This window comes from Pteropus vampyrus, unplaced genomic scaffold (assembly GCF_000151845.1).
Source record: "Pteropus vampyrus isolate Shadow unplaced genomic scaffold, Pvam_2.0 Scaffold53, whole genome shotgun sequence".
Lineage (NCBI taxonomy): Eukaryota > Metazoa > Chordata > Mammalia > Chiroptera > Pteropodidae > Pteropus > Pteropus vampyrus.
In genome coordinates, this window is record NW_011888834.1 from 6,456,646 (window position 1) to 6,471,388 (window position 14,743).

A 14,743-nucleotide genomic window follows, 5' to 3' on the forward strand; every position below is an offset into this window, starting at 1 on the left:
CCTCAGCTCCCGGGTCACCCAGATGGAACCAGCCCAGCTACGTATGTCCTTCTCAGATCCGCGAAATTTCACCTTGGCTAAGCAGCAAATTGTACCACTGTCCTTTTATTTCGATGGCCTCAGGGCTAACCCACAGGGTCACTATTTTAAGCAGCAATACGGGTATTCTCTAAAAAGACACAGGGCCCGCACAAATCCCTGCGAGCAAGCACTTTAACTGTACAGCAACGGAGCCCGCTCCAGAGTCTGGACCCTGACACGAGGGCTTGGGACACTGTGATGTGCAGCAGGACCGCGGGCTTGAACGGGGACAGCGGGCACAGGGGTCACTGCAAGAGACCAGATCGCCTTCGCGCGTACCAGGGCGCGGCATAGCCAAGCCAGCAGGGACCCAGCAGCCAGGCGGGGGAGGAAGGGGCGTGGCCAGGAGCCCGCCGGGCCGCTCCCCCGCCCTTCCCCCTCTGCTCTCAGCCTCTGCCCCAGCCCCCGCCCCGCCCCTCCGGCCCAGCCCGGAGGCTCCGCCCCCGGGTGACGTCACTGGCCAGGCCAGCCGGCGCCATTTTGAAAGTGGAGTCGCCTTCCCCTGCCGCTGCCGCCGCCGTCGCTGTCGTAGCTGTTGCTGCCGCTGCTGGAGAAAGAGCAAGAGCGGGGAAGCCCCAGAGTGAAATCCACCATCCTGCTGGCTGGTCTGCCCGCCCCTCCTTCCTTCTCCCCCGACCCCCGCCCCCTCCCCCCACAGGTGCCATCCGCCGCCATCCGCCCTCTCTACCCCCCCATCCCCAGGTGAGGGGGGTGAGTTCAGGAAGCAGAGACCCCGAGGAACCCAGCAGGGTCACCATTTGCAGCGCAACATGGCAGGTAAAGGAGAAATCACCCTCGGCCACTGACAAGGCACCGCTTCCTTCCTCCTCCCTCCATCACCCCCTAGCGACCGCCTGTGCCTTCCGTAGAGCCACGGGGCGCCCCTTGGATTTCGGGGAATTGGTCAAGTGGGGTGGGGTGGGGGTGGGGAGGGGTCTGGTGAGGCGAATGGTCGCTGTGATATCGACATGGCTTTTAAAATGAAGGCTGGAACCTTGGCATGGATGGGGGTGGGGTGTATGCCTGCGAGCTGTGGGGTAAGGCGTGGGTGGGGCGGGGTGGGGGCGAGTGCAGATTTGTCCCCACTGCTTTGGAGCCCAGAGTTACCTCTACTCTCCCCCACGCCCCCGCCCCAGGCTTTTTGGCGGATCTTGCTTCGTTTAATTACTATTTCCCCCCTGCTGCAAGCCTTTCTTGGGTGTTTATACAAATATATTTTGCACTGAGAAGGAAGAGCGCTTTACAAGTTAAAATACAATGGGTATATATGTGGCTTTTTCCTCCACTGTGGATACGTATATTTTGAGACTATAGGCCTGAATTTTTTGTCTCAAACCATCTCTCTTTCGTTTCTTACCCTTTACGTCCAGAGTGCAAGGCCTTTAATACTGCAAGTTGCAGGGAAAATGTAATTTCAACTTTCCGTTTTGCATGTTAGCTTTTGTGCAGATGTCCTTTTCCCAAAAGGGTTTTAATAGAGTTAGTTAAAATAGTTGTGGAGTTCAGTGATATAAATAGCCAGGGGAAGAGAGATTTAGGTAAAAGCAAGAGGGGGGGCCGTGAGGGGAATGCGTAGAGAAAACCGGGTTGGAATATTTAGCAAGGAATGGAAGTAAAGGAGGAGAAAGGTAATTGCTCTGAGGATTACTTTAGTACATTTTGGCGTTGCTGAATATCTTCATCTAGTAAAATCCATTCTAGATCTAGACTCAGTTTCTTTCTCCATAGATCCAGGATATTTCTTCCTCGGTGTTAAGAGTGAAATAGACCCATTCAGGGACTAAACCAATTTTCCAGGCCTTTTTTTCAATATTTAGTTAGATAATTAAATCTTTGAAAAAGTTAACGTCGAATTGACTTATGGTTTGCTGTAAACAAGTTGCTTCTTGACCTTGTTGAATAAGTGAAATTAAAATTGTTTTGCACAAGATGATGAGAAATTAACAAAATTAATTCTTCGCAAGGTCCTTTGGAATCAGAGTTAAGGTGAGGGGGAGGCAAAACAAGCTTCCTTTGACAGTCTCTTCACCAGCATTCATTTCGGCTTTTCCTCTCTGGAGCCAGTGATTTGCTGGTAATGAAAAGCAAGAAATGGGTGGTGAGTGTTGTTTGCTGTATATGCGCTTTGGTGATAGAGTTCATATGAATCATTACTCCTCACCCAGGCAGTAATGTTCCTGAAGTTTTCTCTTCGTTCCATGTTTTATGGTAGTCTAACCTTATTGACTCTTCTGCAGGCTTTTTGTATACTTAAAGGAAAACTCTCTAACTTTTGGTATTTGCTCTTTTCTGGTAGGTCTTGCTTGAATGTAAGGCTTTTTATTGTATTTGAAGGGAAGGGAAAATGGAAGGGAAGTTTTGAACACATATACATGTTAATGACAGTACATGGCCTTTAAATATTTTCTCCCTGGAATTGCTCTTTTTTTTTTTTTTCCTAACGAAATACCAACTATTGGGGACTAACCTTTTTTCAAATTAAAGCTCTGGGGTGGTGGTTGTATTTGTGGGCAGTACTAGACTATTAGTATCATGCCAACCATGGATACCATCTCGCTGTTTACGAGAGTAAACATGAACAGAACTCAATTTTAATTGGTATGTTTTCTTTTTCCAGGAGCTGGAGGAGGGAATGATATTCAGTGGTGTTTTTCTCAGGTGAAAGGAGCAGTAGATGATGATGTAGCAGAAGGTAAGAAAGCATTTAATAATGCTTTTTGAATATAGAATCTTCAAAATCTTGATTACTGAAGGATTTCCTTGCAGAGGAGTCTTTTATAGTTTAAGAACATTTTGTGTTGTCTAAGCAGTAGAAGAACAGTTTTAAAAGTCATCTCTGGAAAATAGTATTAGATCTTTCATTCTTTATGCTTCATTTTATTATTATTTTTCCCTGAATTAAATGAAAAGAACAGTCGATGATATATACATATAAAACCACCAAAAAAAAATCTAAGGTCTGTATGACAAAGGTTTCGTTGCTATATAAATTCCACGTACAAATAAATGGTGATGCATTTTCATGTTTGTACATTATTTTTAGATAATTAAATTGAAAAAGGTACCATCAACATTTAGCTCAGAAGCATTTTGACAGCATATTTTATTTTGGGGGGAAGATTTTTAGGTGTTTTTTGAACTTGCTTACTTTGAGAGTGTGTTGTTGGTTGGCATATTCTGTGAAGACATCTGGTTCAAATGATGCATTTTTTTGTCTGGTAAGGATTAATTTAGGTGGATAAGAAAACGATGCTAAAGCTATATCACATGTTTTCTGGGGAGCTTATTTTTCTGCTGTTAGAAGCTGAATTTGACCAGTTGAAGTACTTAAGTCTTAATTTTACCCCCAAATTTGTTTATTAGTGTATTTTAGAAGTTTAAAGTTCTGACACTTTAGGGTTCTGCACTCATTTGAGATGGTCTTAGGTGGAGGAGGCATTATTTCCCTCAAAATAGTTACATTATTTCATTGTTCAAAAATATTTAAAATTTGAATTTTAATAGTATTCAGTGTCTTGAATTACAGTAGGAATTTTCTAACAAAACTCATAAATTAAACGTCCTTTTAATTTTTAAAAGTTGTCTAGTGAAAGTTTATAAGTCATCTTTATCTAGATTGTTTTGTCTTCATAATGAGACCCTAGTTCTGATGCGTTTGAGTACTGGTTTTTGAGATTTTGTCCAGGTGATGGTAGGATGATGGCCTTATGTTGAGCCAGTAGAATTCTTGAATTTTCTTGTGTCATTTTTAGTGAAGTGTCTGATCAGAGTTCAGTGAGTCTGTGGGCAGCCAACTGGCATACATTGTATTTGTGATGCTTATAGCGCACTCTCACGTTTCTTTTCTTTTGAATCCTTGGCTGATTTTCAGATGAGAAACCGGAAGCTTAAAGACTCACTGGTGGTCACACAAATAGGACAAATCAAGGTTTTTTTGGTGACGCTTATGTTATTTGACTTGTTTAGAGAAATAAATCCTAAGTTCAAGGGAGGAATCATGTGTTACTCATTTTCTAATTCCTTTACCTGTTGAATGGTAGGCACTCAGATATTGGATCATTAGCTCTGTGCTGTTGTGTGATACTCACCAAGCTGTGAAAGTGCTATATACTTGAAAAACTTTCCTTGGTTGATTTACATTTATTCCTTTTATCAGAGATATGTTGGGGGCTTCTTAAAATCTGAGCATGGGCTGTGGAGTGTAGATCATGAACCCTGCCCAGAAAGCCTTCATAGTTTGTTTACTTGCGAAACGGTAGACCACATGGATTTTTGTTTTGTTTTCTAAATAGGAGAAAAATGTCCAAAATTGATTGCAGATATACATGAGGGGATGCCCTAAGAAATGAGACTCGAACGTATTGGACTGTTGAGGTTTATATGCCATTTTGGACAAAAGAGAATGGGGGACAGGAGTCTGGGATTTCAAAGGGAAAGGCAATTTACAGGTAGATGAGAAAGAGTGAACGTGTGGTAAACAAATTCTTGCTGGGCCACCCAGAAACAATGGCACACAGAAGGAAGTTCAACAAACAGGCTTTGCTAGATTTCTCTGTCTGCCGCGGTTAATTTATATTAGGATGCTAAGGTGATGCTCCCTTCCTTTAAGGAGGTTTTTCTATCTGATTTCCTTTAGGCCGCGGGTAAAGGGGAAGGGTCAGAGGTTCTTTCACAGTCTTTTTTTCCTAACAACCAGCCCTAAATCAATATTCCAAAAGGCATATTTTGGGGTGGCAAAAACTTTGGTCTCCTTCAGCCCCGCCTTTGAAACTTTGAATTAAAAGTTTCACATTTCAGAAGCTAAATTGGTAGATTGCTTCTTTTTCATCGAACTAGTCCTTCATTCCTGAGAGTAATAAGTCTAGTTAAAGCACTGTGTTATTTCATTTCAGAAGGTGGTGCAGATGGGCTCCCAAATTAGGCACATGGGTTTTATCAGAAGAAATTGATGATTCCAAATTTAGCTAACTGAACCAAATGATTATGATGAGATGGATTAATTGTAGTTCTCTTCTGCTAATACTTAGTAGCTGCATTTTGCTACTTATGCATTAAATAATTTTGAGGTTGTTAAATATTAACATGCAGTGCATTTCTGGCATCTTAACATGCTGTGGCTTGGTATGTATATTTCAATAAAAACATGACTTGTTCTATTTATGTTTATGCAAATTATTAAGTATGAAAAGCACCCAATTTTCAAATTATACTGCTTTAATTTGGGTATTTTTGCACACTATGCATATCAGTCTATTATGTTTATTTTACTAAGGGAAGATTTACTTTTCTGAAGTAAGATTAAAAAGTTTTCTCCAGTGGTTTAGATTAATCTCTTAACAGGTTACATCTAGCTCAACCTTTAGCTTAGCTTGCCTGTCTTCTGTTAATCATACATCCCAAATTCTTTCTCATTAAAGGCTCCAAATTGTCGGTCTTTCCCCTCCCACATACTGTTGGCTGTTACAGCATACCATTTTTACTTCTGTCCTGTTTTAATCTTTCCGCATACCCACTTTCACCCTTGTTCAGGTTCTCAGTATCTCTCATTAGGATTGCAGTAACTTCCAGAACGATTCCCTGCTTCTTGTCCTATGTTTTCTTCTAAGTTATCCTTTAATGCAGTCTCAGTGTTATTTTCCTCATAATATTCAGTGGTCAGTGTATCCACAGGATTATTAATTACTTTCAGGTATTTCAGCCTAGAATGTGAACCTGGCCCATACTTCACTAAGTTTGTTTGATAGTATGGTTTACTATCCAGCTAAACGGATATTGTTCTTCCAACAAGTCCTGTACACTCTTACTTTGGGGTCTTTGGTTTTGCTGTTCTCACTTTGGAATGCCTGATACTCCTCTCATAGTTCTCCTCTTACCAGAATCCAATTTATCCTTCAAGTCACGCCTATAACCCTTTTACTTACCTCCTTTTCTTAGGAAATATTTAAAAAATCTTTTGTTATTTCATTTCATGTCTATAATATTTAGTACTTCAAACTTTACTGTGATACTGTAAGCTTAGTGCAGGACTAATATATCTTTGTGCTCAGTGCCAGATGTCCTATATAAACTGCTGTGCATAGAACAATGCCTAGCACATAGTAGGTGTTCAGTATTGAATGAAAGAATGTAAATGTTACTATTATGAGGTTATGAAGGGGGAAGAGAACAGGTGAAAGGTAGGCTGATGGAGATATACTTCTGGCAGTCACGGATTTATTTATTTGGCAGGCTTTATAACTGGATTGATGAGATACAGCTGTATAATAGAAAAGTCAGGAGACCTTGGGTTTTTAACCCAGTGACAAGCTAGTACATGTCACTTTGGATAAGTACTTCTCTGGGTTCCAGTATGTTTAGCCTCAAGATGATACGACTGAATTAGGTGATTTCTATTGTTCCTCCTACTCTAAACTTGTTAATTTTCAAAGATGTCTTAGAAAGAAACAGCCCAACATTATTACTACGGAAAGTTAAATTGTTTGAGATGTTGGCCTCTCTGGGAGCCTTAATTAAAAAATAAGTCTGTACTTGACTTCGTTACTCAGGGCTTAGAATTTTTATTAATATTAATATTGTTAAATGATAAATTTTTATAATTTTTATTATTTTAATGTAAGTATAATTTTCCTCATCATATTTGGTAGTCTTAAACTTTGTAGGAAATTTAGAATATGTTTTTATTACATGAAGCCTGTTTTTATGAAACTTGGATCCAAATGCATTGCATCTTTTCAACAGTTTACTTCCTGTTTATTTTTGGTAGGATTTAGACTTGTGGACTGTTTTTTGGGGGAAAAAATTTCAATAGTAGAGTCTAAATACTCCCCAAATAAGGACATAAGTAAAATTTCGAGAAATAATCTGCGCGTATCACATAATATTTAATGGTTTTAAATTCATTCCATATGTAATGCTACAGTATAAACAAAATAAAAGATAATTTGTGTTCTATGTTTCTTAGACTGGTATGTATGGTAGATTTACAAGCTAGGATTAGTAGAAAAAGGAAGAAATCTGTATTTTGCAAATTTCAAATATCGGCGTGCTAAATGACCCGTAGCAAAGGTTTTATTTAACATTATTACCTTGTACCCCATGTGACATACTTCCTTTCTTTTAATACTAGCGTTATTACTGATGGAGGTCTAGTACTTACGCAATATACTCAAAGTAGTGTAAATTTCCCTATTAAATAACATGAATGGCCATATTTATCTAGTATTAGGCAGTGTCCTTGTTTTCTTTTAAGATGTTAAGTTTTTTTCTTGTTCCTTTATGGATTAAAAAAATTAGAGATAATGGCTTTGAAAAAGTATTAACTGACATTTTGTCTCAGGTTATTAAAATAAGCAAAAACCAAAATTTAAACAGGTATTAATACTCTTTTACTGAACTGGACTTTAAAATCATTGAAAATTGTGGAATAAGCAGAATGACAAGAGATTGTTTAAAGCAAAGAATTTATTTTATTAGTAAAAAGATTATATGTATTACGTATTTGCACACATATGTCGCCTAGTTAAGGAGAAAAGGTAAACTATATTTTAAGTTTTTTGCTGTTAAGTAGAAAAATTGAAGGGTTGGCGTGGCGATAGATGTTTTAGCTAATATCCTCAGCTATAATGGTTTTTCCGTTTTCTTAGGTGGTAGTGGAAATTATGATTGAATAATCAAGGGTGTACAAGTTGCTTTCTTAGTAGAAGAAAAGAAAAGTAAAGGCCTGAGGATATATAAATTAGGTTTCTTACGGATAATCGAATGTAATTATTACCACTAGATAGTCAGTATAAGGAAGAGGTGGTATGGCCACCTTAAGTCATCATGACAGGCAGCATTTATTGAGTGCCTCGCTATGTGCCAGATAGTGTTTTAGGTGTTTCATACATATTAATTTATTAATTTTGACAAAAACTCCACAATATAAGTAGATCTTATTGTTTTTTCCATGTTACAGATGAGAAACTAGGTGTGGTAGGTTAATTTTTTAACTGTGTATGCTTGAATAGGTATTGGAGGTGGGATTCTTACTTCAAACCTTTTGCTTTCCCTAGTGTGATTTTATTTATTTCAAACCTGAACTATTTCTTTTAGTTCAAGTGAAGATGTTTGAGGTTGTTGGAATGTGACTTGTTATAACAGAGTTTATAATGCCTAGTAGATTATTGTTGTTTTGAAGTAATTAAATTCAGTTTGGAGACTTTAGAGCGAATTTTCTGCTAACGGAATTCTTACGCTAGAATGTTATAAATGGACTCTAAGGGCTTTGTGAACCTTCTGAGATTGTATGTAAAATTGTGTGTGCTGGTACAAACGTGCATTTTTTCTGGTCAGAGGGTCTATAACCATTGTTAAAACAGCCATCATTTATTGCATTTCAAAGTGTGGTCTGGGCAAACCTTCAGCTCTTTCAAAAGGTTTATGAAGTCAAAACTGTTTTCATAATAACACTAAGACACATTTGTATCAATGGTATAAAAACAGCATGGGTAAGTCTGCTGGTGCCTTAACATGAAATAAGTCCTTGGCACCAAACAGTACCCGTAAGTTGTCATGGTCATCTTCCATCACCTCATATAAGTATAGCAGTTAAAAAATGCCAAATTTTCTTAAGAATGTCCTTGATGAAGCAATAAACATTATTAATTTTACTAAATCTTGACTCTTCAGTACACGTCTGTTTCTGTATAACAAAATGGGAAGTACACCTAAAGCACTTCTGCTACAGACCAGAGCACAGTGCTTGTCTGGAGGAAAAGCATTGGTGTAATTATTTGCTTTTCAAGCTGAACTAACTGCTCTTTTCTTGTAACATCATTTTTACTAGTAAGAACTACTGACAAACTATAGTTATTCAGACTTGGATGTTTGGCAGACATTTTCTTGGATGGATAGTAAATCTGTTTGTCTCAATGGATAGTATTTGTTGCTCATGACAAATATTGAGTTTTCATGCAAAAATCAGAATTTTGGAAAATGCATATCTGCTATCTGGAACTTGATAACTAACTTTCCAATACTTAAAGATTTCTCAGGTGAAATCAATAGTAAAAATAATGACTGATTTTTGATATTGTATAATGAAATGTGTCAGCAGTTGGAAATTTTTCATAACTCGAAATCAGTATTTTACAAATGACCAATGCCTGTGATGTTAAAAAAAAATTATGCATAAAACTGAAAGCCCTTTAGATTTTAATGTAACTGATAGGGTTTCAGATTTCACAAACCTTTAAGAAACTACTGCTTACCAAGTTTTGGTGTAGTATCAAAGAAAATCCATAACTACTTGTAATGCCTATTAAAATATTCCTCCCTTTCCTACTGTATACCTTTGTGAGGCTGGATTTTCTTCATACAGCCAACACAACCAGAGTAGTATGTTGAATGCAGAAGCACTTAGAGAATCTAGGCATATTCTGTTAAATAAGACATTAGAGACTTGCTGCAGTGTAAAACAATGCCGTTCTTCTCACTAATTTTTTTGGTGGGGGAGGGGAAACAGTCATTTTTCATAACTTTTATTAATGTATATAGCTTATTATTACTATTTTTAAATGAATGAATATTTTACAATTTAAAGGTCTTTGGGGTTAGCAGATTTTAATAGTGTAAGGAAAATCCTGCCATCCAGAAATATCTGACAACTGTTGTAATGCATTAAAAGATTCTCATGAACCACAAGTGATCAGAATAGTGTGATGCCTTTGTGCATGAATGTCTTAAAGCTTTCCTATGACTTGAGACTGTTCCAGACTATTTCCTTACTGTTCTTCAGATACCAAATTAGATCTGCCTTAAACTCTTTCATCTGGTGATCTTGTGAAGAAAGGATACCTTCAGAACTTTAAAATATGTGTTTTGAAACTTACCTGTCCCTTAGATAAAATACCAGTACATAGTTGCCAACATAGTTTAGCTTTAAAAGTTCTTTTAGAGCATTTCCCACTCTCTGCTCAGGTCCAGTTGTCGTTAATACTTCATGTAAGATTACTGAACTCCTCAGAGCCCACTCTAGTGCCATTTCTGGGATGGCTGCCTGATCATTAGAAATGAGTGAGTGCCCTTGACATTGTTTTATTTTGAGCCCAACATGTAGCAGTTCGATGTGTTATATTTTCCCTGGAAGAAAGGCGTAAAATTGGCATGGTAACATTCTGTTTTCCAATTCGTAACTAAAGGGAGGAAAAGGTGAAGGAACAGTATTTTTCTTTAAATTCTACTTTAAAGTACAACATAATTCTGTTTTAAAATAGTTGCTGAATTTCTCATTCTAAGAACGCAGTATTAACTATTGTTTAGTATTTTCAAATTTTTTGTGGCTGTTTTTCTACCCTTTTAAAAAATTTTGTTGAAGCATGTAGGACTTTTAAAACTAGCTGTACGAGTTTCTATTCATGTTTAAACATTGGGTTTTTTGTTAAAGCTATTTTTATTAATATGAATATTTTTAATTAATACTAGCAGTAATTGATTAAAATGTCATCTAGATCTTTGCCAGTGGCATATGTGGAGTTCTTGGCAAGTCATTATTGAATGCTTCTATATACCACTATACCAAGGGTTATATACTCTTGTAAATTTAGTTTCTGTTGACTTCCTTGAACGTTTAAATGTCCACTGGGATTTTTTTCTCAAGTCTGTGAATGATGTCTTTATCCAATTCAAGGGGATTCATGGACCATGACCCAGTTTAAGAACCTCTGCTTTAATCTAAAGTTTTGCTTATGGTGATATGCTTACTGAAATTTAGAGGAGTCAAGGATATTTTACATGATAATGATAATTTTTAGCCTATTAAGAAGGTATTCTGAGGATTTCTCTTAGTACTTATTGTTCCTGATGTATTATTAGAGGGATGACTCTTCTCTAAGATATTGGACTTGACAGGTTTAGTGTATTTCCTTCTTAATTTTTAAAAAATTAAATACTGTCACTTTAACCATAGGTAAAAATGTTAGAGGAATATATTGGGTTTTGAGCCATTTGCTTTATATTTCATTTATATTTCATTAAATTCTTCTTCAGTTACCTATATTAAGAGAGACACCGAAGTAGATAAAGGGGATTGGAAATTTTAAAATATTTTCTAAAGCTCCGGAATCTGCTATTGTAGAGTTTCAGGTTTGCTCCATGTGAAAGTAGAAACAGAACCTTTTCAGTACCTTCTGTCTGTTTTTTCTAGCTTACCTCAAGGTAAGAATTTTATGGACCTGGAGCAGATATGTTTCTAAGATGCCATAAGAGGAATTTTTGATATTTTCTGTTAGCTAATAAATTGGGAAGGCTCTATGTCAAGATAAACAGGCTGTTGTAGGCAGTAAATAATTCTTGTCAAATTTTTATGTAGAGATGCAACATGCAGAAAAGGTTATTATAAAAATTGTTAATAGAGATGGGATTGTAGGCTTTTTTCCCTTGGCATAAAAAGAGAATTATTAATTTTTTTCCAGCAGCAGGACCAATTCAAGTGAAATATGTTTTGGTTTCTTATTATTTTAATGCATTTTTTAATTGTAAAAAACATTTGACAAAGTTTTCCATTTTAATCATTTTTAAGTGTACAGTTCAGTAGTGTTAATTGTTAATTATATTCACATTGTAAAACATCTATAGAAATGTCTCATCTTACAAAACTGAAACTGGAACCATTAAACAACTCCCCATTCTGCCCTCCTCTCAGCCCCTGCGTTTTCGTTTCTACGAATTTGCTTAATTTAGATACCTCATGAAATGGAATCTTAAGTATTTGTCTTTTTGTGACTGGATTTCACGTCTTCAAGGTTCATCCACGTGGCATGTGGCAGGACTTCCTTTTTAAGGTTGAATAGTATTTCAGTGTATTTATATATTGCATTTTGTTTATTCATCCATTAATGGACACTTAGGTTGCTTCCACTTCTTAGCTCTTGTGCACTCCTTGTCTTTTTATATAGCTAGGGTTCTGTGGGAGAACATTGTACTTCCTGTAAGTGATTGAAGGTAGACAGAAAGAGCCCAAGTTAGAACATGGAAGTATCAGATTAGAGGATATTAAAGAATACAGCTTGGTATTGCTGTGAGACCAATCTGTCATCATAGGTTAACAGTTTGAAAACTGGAACTGCATTACTTTAATTTTTAGTCTCTTTCAAGATAGGATTAAGTAAAATCCAAATTTTTGACTGAAGTTTCACCTCATTTATTCTGCAGTTTCTGGTTAAAAATAGAAGACCCCATAGATTTTACAAATTACTTTCCCTTACTGTGAAACATTTGATAGTAACAATAACGACAGCTAGTACATTGTTTCATGTATGTTTTAATTGAGCAAAGTCTTCAGCATAATAGGAAATTTTGATAACTGCATTGCATTTCTTTGTAATGAAATTGTAGATAAGGAATGATCAAGATTGCATTTCTTAACAATAGCCTTCAAGGTAGATATTGTCATTTTGTAAATGAGGACACTGAAGCTCAAAGGAGGTTAGCAATATTAACCTAATATTATGAGTTAGTAAAACTTTTCCATCTGCTCTTTAGGCTCCCACATTGCTTCTGTGTGGTTCAATTTTTAAAACTACTGTTTGATTAAATATAAATCTCTGGTTCTCATAGGGAGGGGGCGGAGCTAAGGTGAGGCCTTATTTATTCATCCACAAGTCAACAAGTATATGTTCAGTGCCCAGCACTATGGAGAATGTGAAGGAAATAGAAATGGTTCCTTCACTTTAGGTATTATTAAGGACAATTTTATTAAAATAAACATTTTCCGTAGCATTATGTGGCTTTTGATATTTAACCTGTTCATGTTACTAGGAGATCCTTGGTTAATCCCATGCAGAAATTTTACAGGTAATGCTAGAATGTAAGTAGTAAATTATTTTCTCTTTTCCAAATTGACATTATGTTGTTTGATGTTGAAATGGTGCTGTAGTACAAATACTTAGTTGTTCCTGGGGATTAAATGAAAGAATTACATATATCTCAAGTCTTTCTAAGACATGGAAATATGTCTTTCAGTGGTTTCAAATGATTGTGAGTTGAATTTACTGATGAATATTAGTGGAGATTTTCTAGGTAAATGTGGTAAAAAGTTTATACGCCTTTTTCTCTTTTTCCTCTGTATACTATGTTTCAAAACCTTCATTTTTAACAGTTTGGCTGTTCCTTAAAAGGTTAAATATAAATTTACCATATAACCCATTACTCCTACTCCGGGGTGTATACCTAAGAGAATTGAAAACATGTATCCAAAAAATTTGTATATGAATGTTTCGAGCAACATCATTCTTAATAACCAAATGGAAACAGGCCAAATGTGTGTTAGCTGATGATGTATGAAGGAAAGATGATGTGTCCATACAGTGTTATGCAGCCATAGAAAGGAGTGAAGTATGAATATAGGCAACATGGGTGAACTTTGAAAACATTATGCTAAGTGAAGAAGCCAGTCACAAAAGACCATAAATTATATGATTCCATTTATTTGAAATGATTGGAATAGGCAAATGTATTGAGACAGAAAGATTAGTGGTTGCTAGTGTCAGGAGGTGGGGAGCGTAAGGGCAGTGACTGCCAGCACCTGTAAGTGATGGTGAAAATGTTCTGGATAGTGATGATGATTGCACAATTCTGTGAAAGGAGTAAAAACTATTGAATTATATACTAAATTTGAAAAAAGAGTAATAGTAAATAAACTAAAAAATAAACAGGAGAGACAAGGTAGGATTCCCTTTCTTAAACAATTTTCTAGAACCAGTAAAAAACTTGCATTCATGGAAAACAGTCTGGGGGTTTCTCAGAAAATTAAAAGTGGATAAACCTTTTGATTGAGCAATTGCACTTCTGGGTATTTGGCCAGAGAAAACCAAAACAATAATTTGTAAAGATCTCTGCACCCCTGTGTTCATGGCAGCACAATTTACAATAGTCAAGATATGGAAGCAACCTAAATGCCCATCAACAGACAATTGGATAAAGAAATTATAGTTCACGTATACAAAGGAATGTTACTCAGCCATTAAAAAAAATGAAATCCTACCATTTGCAACGACATGGATGGTTCTAGAGGTTCTTATGCTGAGTGAAATAAGTCAGATAGAGAAAGATAAATACCATATGATTGCACTTACATGCGGAATCTAGGGAACAAAAAGAACAAACTAATCAAAAACAGACTTACAAATAATAGAAGACAATTTGGTGACGGTGCGGGGCTGGGAGAAAAGGGTGAAGGTTTAAAGAAGTACACATTAGTAGTTGATAGATAGTCACAGGGATGGGGAGCACAGCATAGGGAATGCAGTTAGCATTAATGCAATGGCTAGATGGAGAGCCAGAGGAGAGAGCAATTGGGGAACGTTTTATAAACTATATAAATGTCTAACCAATGTACTGTATACTTGAAACTAATAATAAAATAAAATTTAGAAAAAACTTGCATTCACAAAAGAAAAAGCTTTCATGTTTCAGTACATCTATCCCATACACAAGCTGCATCTCCATCTGACTTTCTCCACTGTATTAACCAAATCTAGTTTGCACATCTTTTTTAAAAACCAATATAAGGCAGTTATTTTTATATTTTACTAACTTGGATTAAACACACATATAATGGTAAATCGAAAGATGTGTACAGCAAAAGTGTGTCTGTCTCTTACCCCTTCTTCCAGGTTCTGTGTCC

At 36.6% G+C, this 14,743-nt stretch overlaps 1 protein-coding gene across 3 annotated transcripts in view; it reads left to right on the forward strand.

Moving 5' to 3' along the window:
• The first annotated feature begins 527 nt into the window (after positions 1–527).
• Positions 528–14,743, forward strand: part of PPP2R2A (protein phosphatase 2 regulatory subunit Balpha) — a 77,387-nt gene continuing 63,171 nt past the window's right edge. Inside the window, exons 1-2 of one of the 3 annotated variants that reach the window (XM_011360296.2) lie at positions 528–858; positions 2,699–2,773. In XM_011360296.2, the coding sequence (XP_011358598.1) occupies positions 852–858; positions 2,699–2,773 (82 nt within the window). In that variant the 5' untranslated portion in view covers positions 528–851. Of the gene's footprint in view, positions 859–2,698; positions 2,774–14,743 lie in introns of those variants that run through there. The other 2 variants (XM_023530738.1, XM_023530739.1) reach the window with 2 other exon arrangements.